The sequence below is a fragment of the Cotesia typhae genome, unplaced genomic scaffold, assembly GCF_013202065.1.
Source record: "Cotesia typhae breed Kobodo isofemale line unplaced genomic scaffold, CoteBio_Ctyphae contig_5, whole genome shotgun sequence".
Taxonomy (NCBI): domain Eukaryota; kingdom Metazoa; phylum Arthropoda; class Insecta; order Hymenoptera; family Braconidae; genus Cotesia; species Cotesia typhae.
This window is the reverse complement of record NW_027423757.1, coordinates 8,074,968-8,092,662: the sequence shown is the minus strand read 5'-3', so window position 1 is coordinate 8,092,662 and position 17,695 is coordinate 8,074,968. Positions and strand designations below refer to the sequence as shown.

Sequence of the window (17,695 nt, the reverse complement as noted above, 5' to 3'; positions counted from 1 at the left end):
GTAAATAACAACAATGCTTAAACGCGATCCAATACCTTAACGAGTTCGTAAATATGTATTATTTTATTTTTCATTGCTTGCGCAATCGAATACAGCAATTTATTTTTTAATGCAACTTATAATTATCATTTTCAAATTTTATATGAAAAATATTTTAAAATTTGTTAAAAATGGAAAAAAATTTTGAAACCCATTTTTTTTTTATTTAAAAAACAAAAATCATTTTTAAAAAACGTCAGCCTTTTTTTATTTTCATAATCTAAAAATGCGTCGGAAAAATAACCAGTTGAAAACGAATCAATTATAATAGAATAAAAGATTTTTATACTCGTTAGAATACATAAATGTATACATAGTTATATTAGCTCAAGTACATTTTCAATCAATGTTATTACAAGCAGCATTGAATAGAATATAAACGTGCAGACAATAACAATAGTGATATTCTAAGCTGCAATATAAATAAAAGTAGTAAAAAAAATTGGTGAGCAAGTAAATACACATACGAATATAAGCAAGTCCATCTATAGAGATCGGTAGGTCAGGGACCCACATTTAAACATTAAGTATACACGCGGGCCTAACCACGTGGGAGTTATATACAATCGGGGCCTGAGTATACTAAAGCCATGCCTTTATGTTCAGTTTCTCCGTGCGCTCCGTATGATCCGCATCAGTGAATGTTTTTTAACGACTCTTATTCATATAACTTTATAATAATGATACTGAATAATATATTGTAAAAATCGTTCCATTTGTGAATTCAAAAAATTTTTTATTAAACTTTAAGTATTTTTTACTGTGAACATAAACTTTTTATTTTTATGAATTTAAAAATGTGAGTAAGTTTAATTTTAAATAACTTATGTTAGTTTCATTTTTTTATATAAAGAAGTGATTATATTTTCATACACATAACTTTAATAAATAATTACATTTTATTTAATGCCAATGATCTCTTGCTAGTGAAACGATAGCCGACCCTGACTGATGGTTTCATTAATAACAGTTACATACTACTAGTTTATTTCACGATAACTACATATTAAAAAATATCGTTTATTTTTTATTATTTAGAGTTTTTTCATTAAGATATTATTATTATTATTTTATGCAGAATATAGAGTTGCGTGTTGAGAATTTACGATAATAAATAAACTTAATTTATCGTTAAAAAAAAACATTTTGTAAATTGTAAAATTTTTTTCGGAGCATGATTTTATTTTTCAAATATTCAAAAATATATATTATTTAAATAAACATTGGAATGAGATAGTAATTTAGTAGCAGACGTGTTGTGCGTATTTTCACAACGTCCGAAACATCTTCACAAACATTAACTCTTGACAATTCAAACACCCACACAAACGGAGCCAGTACAACCCGATTATACTGACGATAGAGTAATAAATAACCTTTTACACAAATAGCTACAACCATTGCATTGCATGTGTCTGATATATTCTGTGTATACATTACACATCCACTACACCACAAACTCATTTCGATAGCATTTTATTTCCATGTGTGTACATTTAATATCTGTTATAATATAATATATAATAAATAAAACCTAATAAACTTGTTTTAACTGCAAAGATTTTTTTGAGAGTGAATTACGAAAATAAAGCTGTAAAAATAATGATTGAATAAAATTATTTGAGTATAAATAAACAGATGATATAAGATAATGGTCAATGGATAATATGGAGTGGATGCTATCCGGCTGTTTGAATTTCCGTATAATTTTCCCGGATTATGACAACTGAAAAGAAGCATTAGAATGGGTATAGTGAGGATGAGGGGTGAGAAACATATGTGACGTGCGGTGGGTCCAGAGACTAAAGACTTATCAAGTAAAACCCCATGCAGCGAGGAGAGTGGAGCTCTATACTATTATATCTGAGAAGTAAAGTGCTCGATGAAATAGAAGCTGGAGCTGATTATTTCTATGCAGATTATTGCATATTCAGGATAAATGAAAGGAGATTCGTTCGAACAATTCGTTCTCCACATTTATTATTAGTCTAATTGCGCCTTTCACTTGTATTGTATCTGCGCTGTCTTTAAATTATTTTCGAGACCGGTGTACAGGTACACTGTATAATAATCTACACTGCGGGACAATAAATAAACAATTAACGTTTTGTTTTAATCCCAGGTAACATTTGCAAAAGGATACAATGGAATTTATTTTAAATTAAAATACAATAGAGCGGTTTTGTTCGGTTTTTGGTTGGGTTTGAAATGCTCTAGAATCAAGATGAAAGTAGAGTAAGAGAAATGGTATTATATAGCTAACCGTATAACTAAATTTCTATTCGGAGTGATTCAATAAACAGCCGGCCCTTTTAGATGTCTTGTCACGGCCCTGGTACTCTCGCATTCCTTAAAGATCCGTTCTCGGAAGTGAGAGCGAATATACCCAGCGTCCCTTTTTTCTATCTTGCAATATTTTTTGGACTATCGTAGACTTTGTTTTGCCAATAAATAAATAACATTTCATCCAGTGATTGTGATTGCCATTCATTTTAATGAAACGAAAAAAAAAAAATATTGGAGCGGTTGCGAAATAATTTGTTGATTTATATTACAATATAAATTTTAAATCATAAATAATGACAATAATAATGCATTTATCACTAGGGTGGATGAATGGAATATGAATAAATCAGAGACAGTTAAAAAAAAAAAATGAAAATAAATTTAAATTGAAATAGTAAAATTTTTTCACTTATTAATTCTCCGGCAATGTAATGAAACATGAAACATGCTCTATGTATAGAATCACACTATTACATTAACAGCGCCCACAGAATAAATTTCCAATCATCCACGCATCTCATCTATCAACTCGAATTACAACACTTTGAAATTTTTTAATCCTATTTTTGCATCGTTTTACTGTACAGATATTCAATACGCACGGGAATATACACACGATAGTCTCATTTATAATTCTATTTGCTATAAACATGGGATAATGATGCGGAAAGTATGATAATTAAATTTTGGTTTAATAATTATCGAAGTAGACCACCGATTGCTCTGTTTACTTATATTGATTGGTAATTAAAATAAACGTTCAATGTGATGCATTTAATTTATTTAATTACTCGGTTCTATTTAATATTCAAAATAGTAATATCAATTATAAATTTTGTGGAAACTGTATTTTAGCTTTTTTATACATACAATTGTATTATTAATACGTTAATTTAAATAAAAGTACAGAGAATTATAAAAAAAATAATATTTTTCTCTATACATAAAATTTTATTAAATCATCATGTATGCATGTTTGTTATTAAATTGCACATATTTCGAATTCAATGATTTTTTAAACAGAATAAAAATATAATTAATTTTATAAATTGAAAAAAAAAAATCAATGTCAATTTATTTGGAGAATTCGTTTTATTTCAATTGAATAATTTAATCGCGCTGTCAATCTGTTTTTTTTTTCTTTCATTATAAAAAATTAAATGTAACATTTACAAATGCACTTTTTTTCAAGAAACCAATAATAATTTAAATTTCAAAATAATTATAGCATTATTATTAACTTCATACAATTTCTGAAATTGATAAAACGGAATAATTGCGTAAAAATATTATTTCAGTTTCTTCTTACAGTCATAGTACAGATCAATGTCGTCGTTTGAAATTTTGGTCAATAAAAACTTTAAATGACTCATTTTTCCCTGTTACTCATTTGTGTACTGATTTATTGCATCGTGACAAAACCCCATAGCAAGGGGATTATTTTTTATTTTTTTTACTTCTCACTGAATTCCGTGAATAACTAAAGTTAATTAGCGAGATTAATTGACTACTGACATGAAAAATAAGTAAACAAAAGGTCTGTCAACGAAAAATTGTTAATTAAATGAAATATTAACAATTATTAACGAACGATAATTGAATAAAATAATTAATTCATTATTAAAAATTTTTCGAGCAGTTAATTTTTGTAATTAATAAAATATTGTGTTATTTTTTTTTTTTTCACATGAAACATCAATAATCAAGTGTTAATAAAAATTAAGTAGCAGTAGGCGTGTATATAAAAGGATAACTGGTAGTGCAATGGGATGTGATGATGATATTGAAGATTCATTGATCATTGACGAAAGACAGTTTCTACAAAATGTATACATATACTAATAATAACTTCTACTCGGCGTAGGCGTCACTCAAGAGATGACACCATATCTTTTGAAGACACTATTATATAAGAGACTAAAAAATTCGTTTAATTAAACTGATGAATTGTGATAAGTGAAGATGATGAGGATAATTAAATAACTAAGAGTGAAATTACTTACATGATATCTTAAAACATTACGATTAATTAAAATTTTTTTACTTCTCGCCAAGAATTTCAACACCTTATTTAATTCTAGTGTAACTGGTAGCTCCTAAGGATGTCCGTTAAACTTTAATTTAATTCCATGCAAATTATTATATGATCTCTCTTACTGTACATAAATTATTAGCAATCGTTAACGCGTCTAGTTTCGTTAAAAAATTGCTACCATTAAATTTTTTATTTACTAACACAAATAATTAATTATTTATTTGTTTTAATTATAAATTAAAGTACTGATTATTCAAACAAATGACAATTTATTGATCTGTAATGTGCAATAAAAATTCAATAAAATATGCAGTAAGAGAATATAAATTTTTGTGTTGTTTTAATGCAAATTTTTGTATAAAATTGGAAGTGACATGAATCTGTAGTTAATTTTTTGCAATCAAACGATAAAATTTTGTTACCAATTGAATTTTTTATGCCATTTCATAACATTGTGTTGAATTTAAACGTGAAAATATTATTTATATCTTTGAATTTATCTTTTCATGCAATGCCGCGAAGTTTAGTAAATTTGAAACAGATGGTACTTTGCTCTCTCATTATCATTATTATTATTATTATACTATTAAAAAGATTAAATTCATCTAGATAATATCAATAGATCTTTATTAATTGTTTTCGGATATAAACATAGTGTATTAAAATCAAGTAAACATTTGCATTAATTCCAATAATTGACTCATAAACTACACATCTCATTTAGTACTAATTATGATTCTGCGATTAGTAGTTGGTACTATAAAGTCTCTAAAGAATATATTAAAATACCACCGACATGTGGAATAATTTCATCAATTTCAATTTATATTTTCTCTCCATACGTCAAACATTCACTGAATCAATACTGCAACATACGTTACAATTTACTCTTGTACATATTTTTATATTTGCAGACGAAATTTATTCAATTAAAAAGTTTATAATTACATTATGATTGATATTTTTAATTAATAACCAAATTAATTAAAATTGATGAGTATTAACATATCAAGCGGAAATTAAATAGATAAAAATCAGAAAGTGGACAACCCTTCAAACTATTTTTTAAATTTCTCGTTATTTTCAAGCTCAAAAAACCTTAAAATTTACCAACTGTACAGCAAGTTAAAAATTAAAAGTTACATCGGCTAAGTCTATAAAAAAAAAAAAATAAATAAGTATTTCAATGTTGAATATGAACTGAATTATTGAGAATAAGGATATATATATATATATATATATATATATATATATATAGGCTAGATAAAAATTTAAAAGATGAATTAAGAAATAAATCAAAATCTGTTTAATAAATAACAGAGTTAAGATAAATCGGATTAACATTAAAATTTGAAATCATTAAAATAAAAGTATACTTAGCGGTTCATTATATAAATCTATAATACAAGATTATTTTCTCTTTTAAATCAACATATATTAAAAACATCTCAAGACTCCTAAATTGATAGTGTATTTGAAGCGGTTCGTTTAACTTGTTTAAATTCATCTCACGAGTTGATCGATCCTCTGATTATAAACATTCGTAAATTCTCATCAAGTATCTATCTATCTATCTCTATTCAACCATATTATACATTATTCGGAAGTCACGTAAACCGGAAAAAGGAAACATTATTGGTGATATCAAATTTTAATATTTTAGATCTATCATGCCGGCATATATTTTTGAAGCTCTGTACAAAGTATATTTTAAACATATGTCGTTGTTCTTTAAGTAATTTCAAGTAATATCAATATTTGCAGATATTATACTATCTATACTAAAATAATCGATGGCTAAAAAAATAATTTACTAATATTCTCAGAAAATTTTTACATAACAAAATTCCGAAGACAATCTAAGCCTCTTATTTCAGCTTGAAAGAAAACTATAGCATGATTGATCGAGACTTGACATAAATATGCGATTAAGAAAAATTTCTCACGACAACCCATCTGATGATTGAGGTGTCCAATTTAGACAATTAAATTCTCCAGATATAAAAATTGTTTTTATTTCTGTTTCAGATTGATTCCAAATGTAGATAAACTGGGCCAAGGTACAGCTGGAGCGATATTTAAATATTTATAAAAATGTAAACATAAAAAATATGAAACAGTGAACGGTTGGGTTATTATTAAGTCGTACGTCAATGGACGGAAAAGAAAATCCGAAGGACGATAGTCCCCTCGATCATAATGATACTTGTTTGTATACCTACAGCAATAATCATAACCATAATTATAAGCATCAGCATCAGAACTCAAACTGGCATCAGAAATCAAAGTCGTCTGTTACAAGTAATCCACGAGTAACACAGAATGACAATGCGAATGCTGATAAAGATCAATACAAACTGTACTCGAGCAGCGACGAAAACATACAAAAAACCTGTAATTCCAATATAAGTACAATAGACACGCAATCAATAAACAATATTCTGGATGGATATGAAGATCTTGATTGTGAAAAATCATCTGATTCGAGCAGCTTGAATGCCCGTAACTCTAAACTGGAAACAGATATTGATATTGGTACTGGCATCAATCAGCATCTCGATCCACATCAGGAGCATCTATTGCAGCAGAAGCATCAGCAGCTGGATAAAATCTTTATAACAGCCGGTAAAATGCGACATCGTCCCACTTGCTGTTCAAGTGAAAGGCTTGACAAGAAACAAGTGCTCAGGGTCAACCAGCAAACACAGGTAAGACAGAGACCACGCGATCCAGTAAAGGAACACCAACAACAACATCAACATCATATTTCTTCAGATGCTCACAAAGTGTCACCGTTTACTGGTGACGGTGATCTTAATTCGTTAATCGCACAATCAAACACAAATATATATGAGAATAAAAAAATACCCGGGCGTCAAGTAATGTATTTGCAAAAAGGTGAAGTACAAAAACGTGTTGATGAATGGTTAAATCATAGTCAAAATTTGCAGTTAAATAAATCTAACGCCAGTTGCAGCGGTGGTAGTAGTAATAAATTGATTAACAGTAGCAATAAACGTGAAATATATTTAACGAGATCCAACAGCAATATTGAACAAAAACGACGTTACTGCAATAATGAATCTCGGTTACTTAATGACAAAATGGAATCTCGTCTCAATGACACAGTGAGCTTTGAAAATTTAAATTCTGAACAGCAATTGCCAAGACGTGAATACAAGGCCATACTAAGTAATGACCGGATAAATTCACAAAAGGAGACATACAGAGATTATTCTGCAGTAAGAAATGGCTTGAGAAACCACCGACTTCATCATCAAGATACTGATAATCTTAAAGTCTACAAAATAAACCAAAGGGACGGTGTTTCGCAATCCTCTGGGGATTATTTTTATTCACATCCACAGCTGAAGCAACAACGAATGTCTACGTATCATCAGGACATAAAGGTTACTTGTGAAAAAAAAGGTTATTTTGAGGAAGACAAAGAGATTTATTCAAAATCAAAATTAGTGAGCAACGGTATTCGACGAGTACCTTCAGCTAGCCGGAGACCAATTAGGTGTGCAGACGATCCACCATCACTAAATAAGGCCAGAGAAAGCCGACGACAGTTAATTACAGCGCCAGTGAATCAACATGTACCTAATAGTGAATCCGTCAATGATACAACAGCTGAGAAGGCAAAAGAGAAGGAGCCTATTAATCATCAAACTGTTAACAAAGAGTTAAATAAGGTTAAAAAACCTCCACCACCCCCACGGCGAGATTTTACCGATCGGAATAATCGAGAGGAAACTTTCAAGCATACTTTATTCAATAATCAATCTGGTTGCTCGAGTTTTAAGCCGCTTGGGAAATTATTAACCAAGCAACTCGGCGATTGCAATGCTAATGATGATTTTGATATCACTATTGGTAGAGTATACGATATTAGGCTCGTCACAAGGAATACTGATCACGATAATGATCAAATAATAAATAACAACTCCTCGTTACAATGTAAAACAGTTCACTCTGACGGTCTTTTAAGTATTCTCACACCTGCGGCGAAAAAGTCTGTGTACAAAGAAGACTATCAAGAGGAGTCTGATCGAGGTTTTGCGAATTTTACTAAAGAAGCTTATCAAAATTCAAATCCCTTGGAATTAACAAATGTGGAAGCTAAAAGTTTCAAGAAACGTGACAATTATTACTGCAAAGCCAACACTTGCAGGGAACATTCTATTGATAACGAAAATGATAAAGTTTTAAGCACGTTTAATAAGTATAATAAAGACAGATTAAAGGAGGTGATTGATGAAGAAAAATCATCGGCGGATAAAATAGAAATAGTTGAAAAAAACTTAACCTCGAGATCTCGAAGCAGTAGTACAAATAAAGTAACGGATGAAATTCTACAAGAGTCTTATGAGGACAGAAGTACGCTCAAGTTAGATAGAGATCGGGGAGCAATCCATACCAAAGATCTGGAAAGTCGGGGAACTTTGGTGGCAGACTTTGCTGAAAACTCAATAATTCAGCATAAGAATGACGATTGTTTTCAAAGCCATTTACTTAATGCTAAAAAGTCTTCAAAAGTTGAACCAATTTATTCAAAAGCTAATAGTGACTCTATCCACGGTGAATTGTTTAAAGTTAAACACAAAACTATGATTAATAACGATAGTTCATGTACTCCGACAATGAATCGTGATGTTTACAATAATTTAAGTTTATTAAAAAGTTCTGTTGATAATTCAAAGGGAAATAATGATTCGTTTGAGCCCTTGTTTAACGAGGAAACTAACCAAGTTAAGCGATTCAATTTTAACAGTGTTCTCAGTGATGATTACAAAAACTTACATATTCGTGAGGCTAATCGGTTTAATGAATGCAAAGTTTATAATACCAAAGAAATGAAGGAGAGACAAAGACTAATGGATATGCTCAGAAAAAAGGATTATCATGCAGTTAAATTGGTGAGTTACTAAATTTAATTAAACCTATAATAATTCTCTAGAAGTAGGACAAAATTAGACACTGATTGAAGATACTACTAAACTTGACTGATTCATTTTGTAACTTTTAATTAGAAATTTATTTTTAATGAAATTACTATTCCTTCAGCTTCTTTATCGATTTAAGATGAAGATGAAGCGAAAAAAAGTAAGCGTGATAAGAATTCGATAAATTAATCATAAGAACAAGTTTGAATTCAAAATTAAGAGTTAGAAAAAATTCGTTGTGGATTTGTTTCGGATTTATCTTCAAGCCAAATTTTTTTTAGTGGATTTCAAAATCTGACTTGGAATACTTTGTGTTACGATGAACCCTTTTTTGGCTTTGATCTATGTAGATTTACACAGGTCTACATACATTTAAATAATTTAGAACGACGAAGGTCTCAGAATGGGAGATTGTGGTCTTAGATCTAAAGCATCTTTTTCTGGGATTAATTTTTACGAAACTTTATATATTTATTGTTTATTTTTTTAAACCAAATATTGAAATAATAAAAAAAAATCTTTCAGTTGTTCATACAATTAACAAATTCTTGAAAGTTTTAAATTATTACTTAAATTTGTTTCTACTATTTTTTCAAACGACTTATCACTGTCGCTTTATTTTATCATGCACTTTAAAAATACATTATTTCCTGATTATTCTGTTGCAGTAATTTTATCGTAGTTATTTTGTCACCCGGTTACTTTATCTTTCGGTTATTTTGTCATCGCATGACTAAGCGTGACACCTCCCTTACAAAAAAAAATATTAAAAACTTATTTTTTACATTTTCTGTTGGGAAACTACACAAAAGTATAAGCTTTAAATCAAACTTAACCACGTTGTATACTTGTTATTTCTTGATTTAAAAAAGACACAAATAAATAATGTCTCTAACATTTTATGAATTCATTTTTCGGTTGAATCATTTGTAAATACTTTTGATATTTAAATTTATAATATTTTAATCACAAGTCTTATAAAAATACAAGTGACTTGATACTTAATACGTTTTTACATATTCAAAAATTCAACGATGAATAAAAATGCTTCTTCTATTAATTCTCAGATGAAATCATGTTGTTTGGTAACATGAATAATAATAATAATTAAAAAAATAAAGAAAATTTTTCGACGAGCACATGTTTATTTCAAAATGATTTTTATAGTTAAATTTGGTATCATGGGAAATGTCTTGACGTAAATTTGTGCCTTAAATTATTAAAATTGTGATTAAAAATCTTGAAAAATCATTAAGAGAATTCTTTTATTCATAAATCATAATTCTCGGTAGCTATATAGTAACTGCAGGTTGCTAGTAATAATATAATATGTATATTTATTGGTTCACATGTCTTCATGTCTTAACTTAAAAATTCAGTTGATGAAAAAGTAAAACTTGTCTGAGAAAAGTAAGGCTTCTAGGACTTGGATGTAAGCAATAGAGAAGAATTACTAAAATAAGGAAGAACGAGGAAAAGAGACAGGTGGTAGAAGCTATTTATGATTCAGTTGAACTGGGTAGACGGCATTACGTATGCAGTACATGGTACGCTTTAACGCCCAAGAAAAGCCACAATAAATCGTAGTATGCGCTTGAATGCCTCCCTCTCAAAAAGTTGAATGATAATGCATACAGACTTTTTATTTTTACCTTTACCTCAACCTTTTTCATCCAATCCCTTTTCCCTTTTATTTTTCGACTGCCACTTCGGCCATTCTTTTACTTTTTTATCCTTTAATTATTTTTATCACCCTCAAGCGCTACTTAAACGACTTTGAATTTATCGATATTTTCAGTCCTCTCTGCTCTTCGCAGTACTAAAAATTAATAGAATTTAAACTTTTCAATTTTCATTTATCAGGCTGAATATTTTTTAGATATTCATGAGATTAAAAGTGTTATAAAAACAACAAAAGAAAAAGTCTTTGAATGAATGGAATAGATGTTGAGAATAAAGTAAAGTAATATAAAGTAAGAGAAAAAAAGTTTAAAATAAAAGAAAAAATAAAAAAGAATAAGTTGAGAAACTTAAGGAGACTGTGACAATTAAAAAAGTTTTACCCAGTGCAAGAACAACTACGGAATATTGTCGCAGACGCTTTTATCTAAATGCTAAGAACTTGTAACTCGCTCTATCGTCGTGACTCTTCATCACTGGCTATTTTTTTTTATACTACTACAGTGTACCTAAATTATTAATTATTATCACAGAGTACAATTACAGCACTTTGCTAAAACTATTAGATTAAAATTTCATAACAATGTTAATATTGTTATTAAGAAAAGAAAAATGTAGATAATTTCGTAAAACTGTACACCCTGGAGAATACAAAATTTTATTTAATTTTTAATCTAAATAGTCTTATAAAATTAACACTTTTATTGTGAATATTTTTATATTTATTAATTTGTTAAATTTAAAATTTTATAAAATTCAAATATCAATTATAATGTTTCTTTGCTAATTTTAGAATGTGGCTATCTAAATATGACATCCAATTGTCGCAAATTTATCACGTACTGAGATTTAAAAAGGAACAGCCGCACTCATAAATTAATTGACCAATTAATCTAAAACGTCAATTTGACTCTATAGAAGCTATTTCGGTTGTCCTAACGTTTATTTAAATCAATTGGCTTTTCTAGAGATGCCGTGCCCAATTTTTACACGCACAGGCATCGTAAATTTTACTCAGAAATAATCAAAATTCATTGAACTTAATTTATATTGATTTTTTATAATGTGAGATAAGGAATTTAAATGAGAATTTTTTTCGAAATAATTTACAAATGCAATGTTAAATTTTTGTCAAATCTCAACAATTTCTTTATTTAACTCATTTCACAATAATCTTTTGAAATCTCATACATGTTTTCAACTTAAATTCTTTTATAAATATTTTCTCAGTATTAAAAATTTTAAATCTTTTTAGCTCGACATCTCGCCTTCTTTATAACTTTACTTTCTGTCAGTTCTCACAATGAAAAGCAGAGGTGTAAGTAGAATGTAAAATTCAGGTCTATGATTGAAATTAAATTTTTACTCTCTAAAAATTAATCAATGAAACTTTCACTGATTCAATGAGCTGTAATTTATTACAACTACACTCCTAGGCTTCTCTAAATGGATCAGTGAAATTTTACTAAGTTAATCAATCGTTTTATTATTGTTATCCTCCAGTAGCTTTCATTCACTTTGTCGTACTTTAATACTAAGCTAATTTAAGTATCGAACTTTTTATTTATATATCTAAACCAACAATTTCAATTTGTATTGCAATTAAAATATTACATTCAATATTAAATATTAATATCAATTAACAAACATGAAATTTAAATAATATTCACAGTAAAAATTTTTCAGTCTTTGTGGCGAAAAATAATTTTCATGTCAAATATTCAATACTTTTGTATTGATTCAAAGAATCATTTTTTATGCAATAGCTAAAAATTTTTTACTGTTCACTGTTCAATTATCATCTTTAAAAAAATACAAAAAAAAAAAAAATTTTCTATATATAACCCTTACAAAAAACTAAAAATCAAAATCAGTTGAAAAGAAATAAAATTTCCTCACGAAGATCTATAATAAATAAAAAAAAAATAGAAACCAGAAAGTTAAAAGTCAGTAATAGTTACGAAATTGCTTCCGCAATAACGATTACATTGCCCATTATATCATGTTTGTCTAGTGACATGCTAAAATCACATGACGTATGAAATAGCAAACCCTTTAGCATGTATAACAGACATATATAAATCAAAGCTGCCTAGTACACATCACTGCGCTTTATGTTACACATTATCCATGTATGTCACTGCTCCCGGCCCCAGTGCAGTACAACTACTACCAGTTACTAGTAATCTCTTATAATTTTACACTTTGGATGACCCTCTGCATTATCCTCTTATTTTACAATAGTAAAAATGATGGCATCAATGAAAGCCCGACATCGACAGCGATAACGATAACGATAACGATAACCTCTCAATAAATGTTTCGCTGATCCCTGCAATTTAATTTATCTTCCATCAAAAAAATTTAAATAAATTAAAAAAGGTTCTATTAACTCAACGTCGAATGTCACGGCAAACAAAGAAAAATTTTATTTACTATTTACAATTATATTGTACCGGAACATTGTTCGGAGAGAATTCTGCAAAAGCTAAAACAAAATTGAATGGTGCTTTTTTGTGTGCATAGATATGGAGATTCATGTTTACTTTTCCTTATTTTATTTTTTTATTTTATAGTCATAAGGCTACAGCGGACGCTGATGATTACAATAGATTTTTAGTGCCATCAGATATCAATACGTAATATTTTGTTGTAATGTTGAATAGAGATAAAAGCGAGACGTAAAAATTACCGGGCGGCGCCCCAGTCTTAAAAGTAGAGGGACGCTTGCGTCGTTTCAACCCTGGTTGCTCAGGGCAACCGATAGGGATGAATCTCTCTACGCCCGGCGTCGGGTTTCCGTACGCGGGTGGGGCTGTTACACTTAGTGCGCTTTCTGTCATTGTACTGACCATGTGCAATTTTGGCTCACCGAATTTTGTTATTTTAAAACAACATTACTCGTATTTATAATATTTATATCATACATTAACTGTTATTTTTTATTGCACACTACTTCTTAAATTTATTCTCAAGTAAAAAAAAAATTCCTACCCATATAAATTTGCAATTTTAAAATATTGTCATTTTAAGAGATTTCCTTAAAAGTAAAAACAAGTTTTTATTACGGTGGATTAAAAAATTATTGCAGTGAAAGTGTACAAAGTGAAAGGATTTTTAGAAGAATTTATTTTTTGAATAATTCTGTATTGAATAAAGTAAATAATAATTTTGTTTTATTTCTAAGCAAATACAAACGACTGACGAATATTTAAATTCGATCACCTGTTTGACTCGCCGTATCTTTTATCAATGAACCTCAACCTAACAAGTAAGCATCGAGTCTGATAAAAAATAGAATAACGAATTTGAGAAGAAACACCTATGACATTTTTTATATATTTCAAGTGAAGTTGATAAAACAGCTCTTGAAAATAAAGAAGCAGAAAAGTAACGCCGTAAGTGAGCTGCTGGAAGTAAGCTTCGGCAAACAATTGTTGAATTTATTAAAGGTGTTTTAATATTTCAAAAGATCAACCTTTTTAAATGTTTTCAATACCTAACATTCCTTTGTTATCTCCTCATTTTCATTCTATTATTTTTATTTAAGCAACTCTATTGTGATTGCTCGAGCCGGCTTTATATTTATCAAGGAGTTTTTTGTATTCATTAACTTTGCTGTACTTTTATTTCTAGTGCTTTGATTTATTCTTAATTATTATTTACTTTTTTTTTTCATTTTTACGTATAAAACTCAAATGATTTCCAAAGTATATTAAAGTAGATCAAAAAGTTCGAGAGTGAAATATTCCAATGCCAATCTAATATAAATTTATATATACTTTCGATGCTTAAGCATACTTAAGTATTTCTTACTTAAGTAAGAAAATAACTTTCAAACTTTAAAACTTTATAATTCAAATTTATTAATAATTAATAATTTTTTATGAAATAAACTTACGAATCCAGAATTTATTCCCAAGTTATTTAATTTATTTTCAAATCTAAAGTTTGTAAGAGATGTTTAATGTTCTCGAGTAATTTATTTAATCAATTAGCAATACTCTTTGCTGCATCAAAAAAATGTTTGTTCCAATAACTTCTGAAGTTTTGTGATATTTTTATATCAATTGTATACTCTAAGTTTTTAAAGAATTTCAATGAATATTTAATTATGCTTAATTTTCATTATTATTAATTAAAAAATAATTGTGATTGGGGTTCATTTAGTTTTTATACCGCGCTGCCTCAAAAATTTATTCTCATTTCAATCATCTCAATCAATAGATCCGATATTGATATATTTGTTAAAAAATTAATACTTGAATAAATTTATCTGACTAAATTGTAAATTTTTTTTCAACTACAAAAAAAAATAATTGAGCTTAAGGTATCAAATTTTTTTTCATCTTACTTCAATTTTAAAATATCTAATCAGTCTTGAAAGGAATGAGTGAATAAATTTATTAGATTTTCCTGGGAGAAAAAATATAAAAATTTCTTTAGATAATATTTTTAAGAAACTTATTTTACTTTACATTAAATTTTTTCCCTAGTTAAGTTTTATGATTTCACTAAGTAACTGCAAAAATGTAGAAATAAAGAAAATTACCACCTTTTTATCTAAAAGACCTCGTTTTACCCTTACCCCTCATCTTCTACCTCTAGGTATAATCTCTTAAGACCGGCGTCAACTGCTCCCATATTTTAAATTAAAAAATCAAGTAATAAATTTGCTAAAATATTCTTTAAGATAGTTAAATAAAGCTATTAATTAAATTATTCATCGCAAGATCACTCATACCATTAAAAATATTAAGCCATACAATAAATAAGAAGAAAAAAGTAAATATTAATATTACTTAATTTGAATATTTAGTGGTGATTTGTGTACACAAAAATAAATAAACTGACAATTAATTATACACAATTTTTAAGTCTATCTGAGAATTAATGAATAATTATTAGCTATCGGATCCATCTAGAGAAGTTTTTTTTTTTTTTTTTTCATCAATATTAAAACGGTTAAATGTCAAAAGAGTTTGTTATTTTTAATGCACTAAAAATTGTAAAGCTCAATTTACTCTTTCGTGATGAAAAAACGTAAAATTTTTCTAGATATTGACACGAATAAAAGGGATAAATTGTGTAACAAATATTTATTCTATGCTGTATTTTTTTTACAATCAAACTCACAAAGCGTAACAAAATGTATATATTCAAAATTTTTTTTCAATTTTAACTTTAATGAAAATTTTTGCATAGAAAAAATATAAGAGGTAAAATGAGACACCACTGATAAATACGTTTTTTTTACTACATCTCGGCGAGGATTTCCGAGCGCTTGTTGTTTGATTTATTTTCTTGGATTAGAAAGAGTCTAAACAAAGCAAAACTGCGGAGTGACTAAAGCCATTGTAAAAATGTTTTATTTTTATTTTAGAGTGGCCATTTTTCCCTGGGTAGTATACTTATATATAAATGCATTTTGAAAAAAAATTTTATATTCGGTACAATAAACAAATTTGAAATTTTCTTTCTTGTTATATTAGCTTAACCTTAACTTCAAGACATCTGATTAATTTGGAAATTTGGACTCGTATCAAGGATTTGAAAAATGACTACTTTTGTAGATAAAAAAATAGATAATATTTTTCAACATTAAATTGATTTTGTTGTAAAAAAAAAGTGTGAGACACTTTATAAAATATTTTTGTAATAAATTTATTTCTACAATATTTATCAATCAAATATTTACAACAATTTATGTTAAGCACTCCATGTTTATTCAAAATAAAATAAATATTTTTTTCAATCAATCAAAATTATTTTCTACTTTTTAGTTTTTTAAACTATAATTTATCATAGCTTTGTTTAGAGTAAATTATTTAGCTTAGATTAAAATTTCACAACTAACTTAAAAACTACAAATTAAAATAAAATACTAATAAATTTTTCAACAATATAAATTGATACTTAACGAAGCAGTGAAGGGAATAGCTAGTGATATATTAAATTAAATTTGCAAATCAAATTTATTTTATCGCCACTTTATAGAGTAATGAATATGATAGATATAACTAAAGTAAAGTGATACATACCAATACTAGAACATTCTGTTACCAGTATGAGTACTTATCAGCACTATCGAAACCATCAACACACACATACGCCTTCGAAACACAGTAGGAAGAGTTTAGATAGACGAGTGTATTAAACTTGTCATCTACCATGAAAAGAGTGAGCGAGATGAAACAAACACAAACGAAGGGTTCAAGATTGTATTATGTACATACAGGCTTTTGGGTTTGACATAAAATTAAAAGTTTGCATCTGATGCGAGCAGTACATCACCACAAACCGTAAATGGTTCTCTATAAATGTGATAGTAAATAAGTTTACTAATGCATTAACAACAAAACATTAACTTCCGTTATCTTCGCGTCTGTTTATATTGTTCAGACACATTTACATACTAATATGACGGCATGAACCAGACGTCAATGCTATACAGATGTTGGATTTACTAAATGAATCTTCGGTACATACATATATCATATATTGAATCGCTCATTTATAAAAATTATATAACTGATGAAGTAGACTTCACTATTTTAAATTAGCATCAGTGCAAATAAAAATTATTTTCAAAAATTTATCAATAAAGTATGACATGAGAAACTATAAAATTTTTTTTTTTTTTTAAGAAATGCGTATGAGAAGATCAGGCCATATATTGCCATGTATGAACATTTCAAATTTTTGA

The 17,695-nt window shown here is 28.0% G+C and overlaps 1 protein-coding gene across 4 annotated transcripts in view; it reads left to right on the top strand.

Moving 5' to 3' along the window:
• Positions 1-17,695, top strand: part of LOC141530684 (uncharacterized) — an 86,055-nt gene that overhangs the window by 42,874 nt on the left and 25,486 nt on the right. For 2 of the 4 annotated variants that reach the window (XM_074247947.1, XM_074247946.1), the window contains one exon: positions 6,389-9,282. In XM_074247947.1, coding sequence (XP_074104048.1) covers positions 6,514-9,282 — 2,769 coding nt within the window. In that variant the 5' untranslated portion in view covers positions 6,389-6,513. Of the gene's footprint in view, positions 1-646; positions 843-6,388; positions 9,283-17,695 lie in introns of those variants that run through there. The other 2 variants (XM_074247945.1, XM_074247944.1) reach the window with 2 other exon arrangements.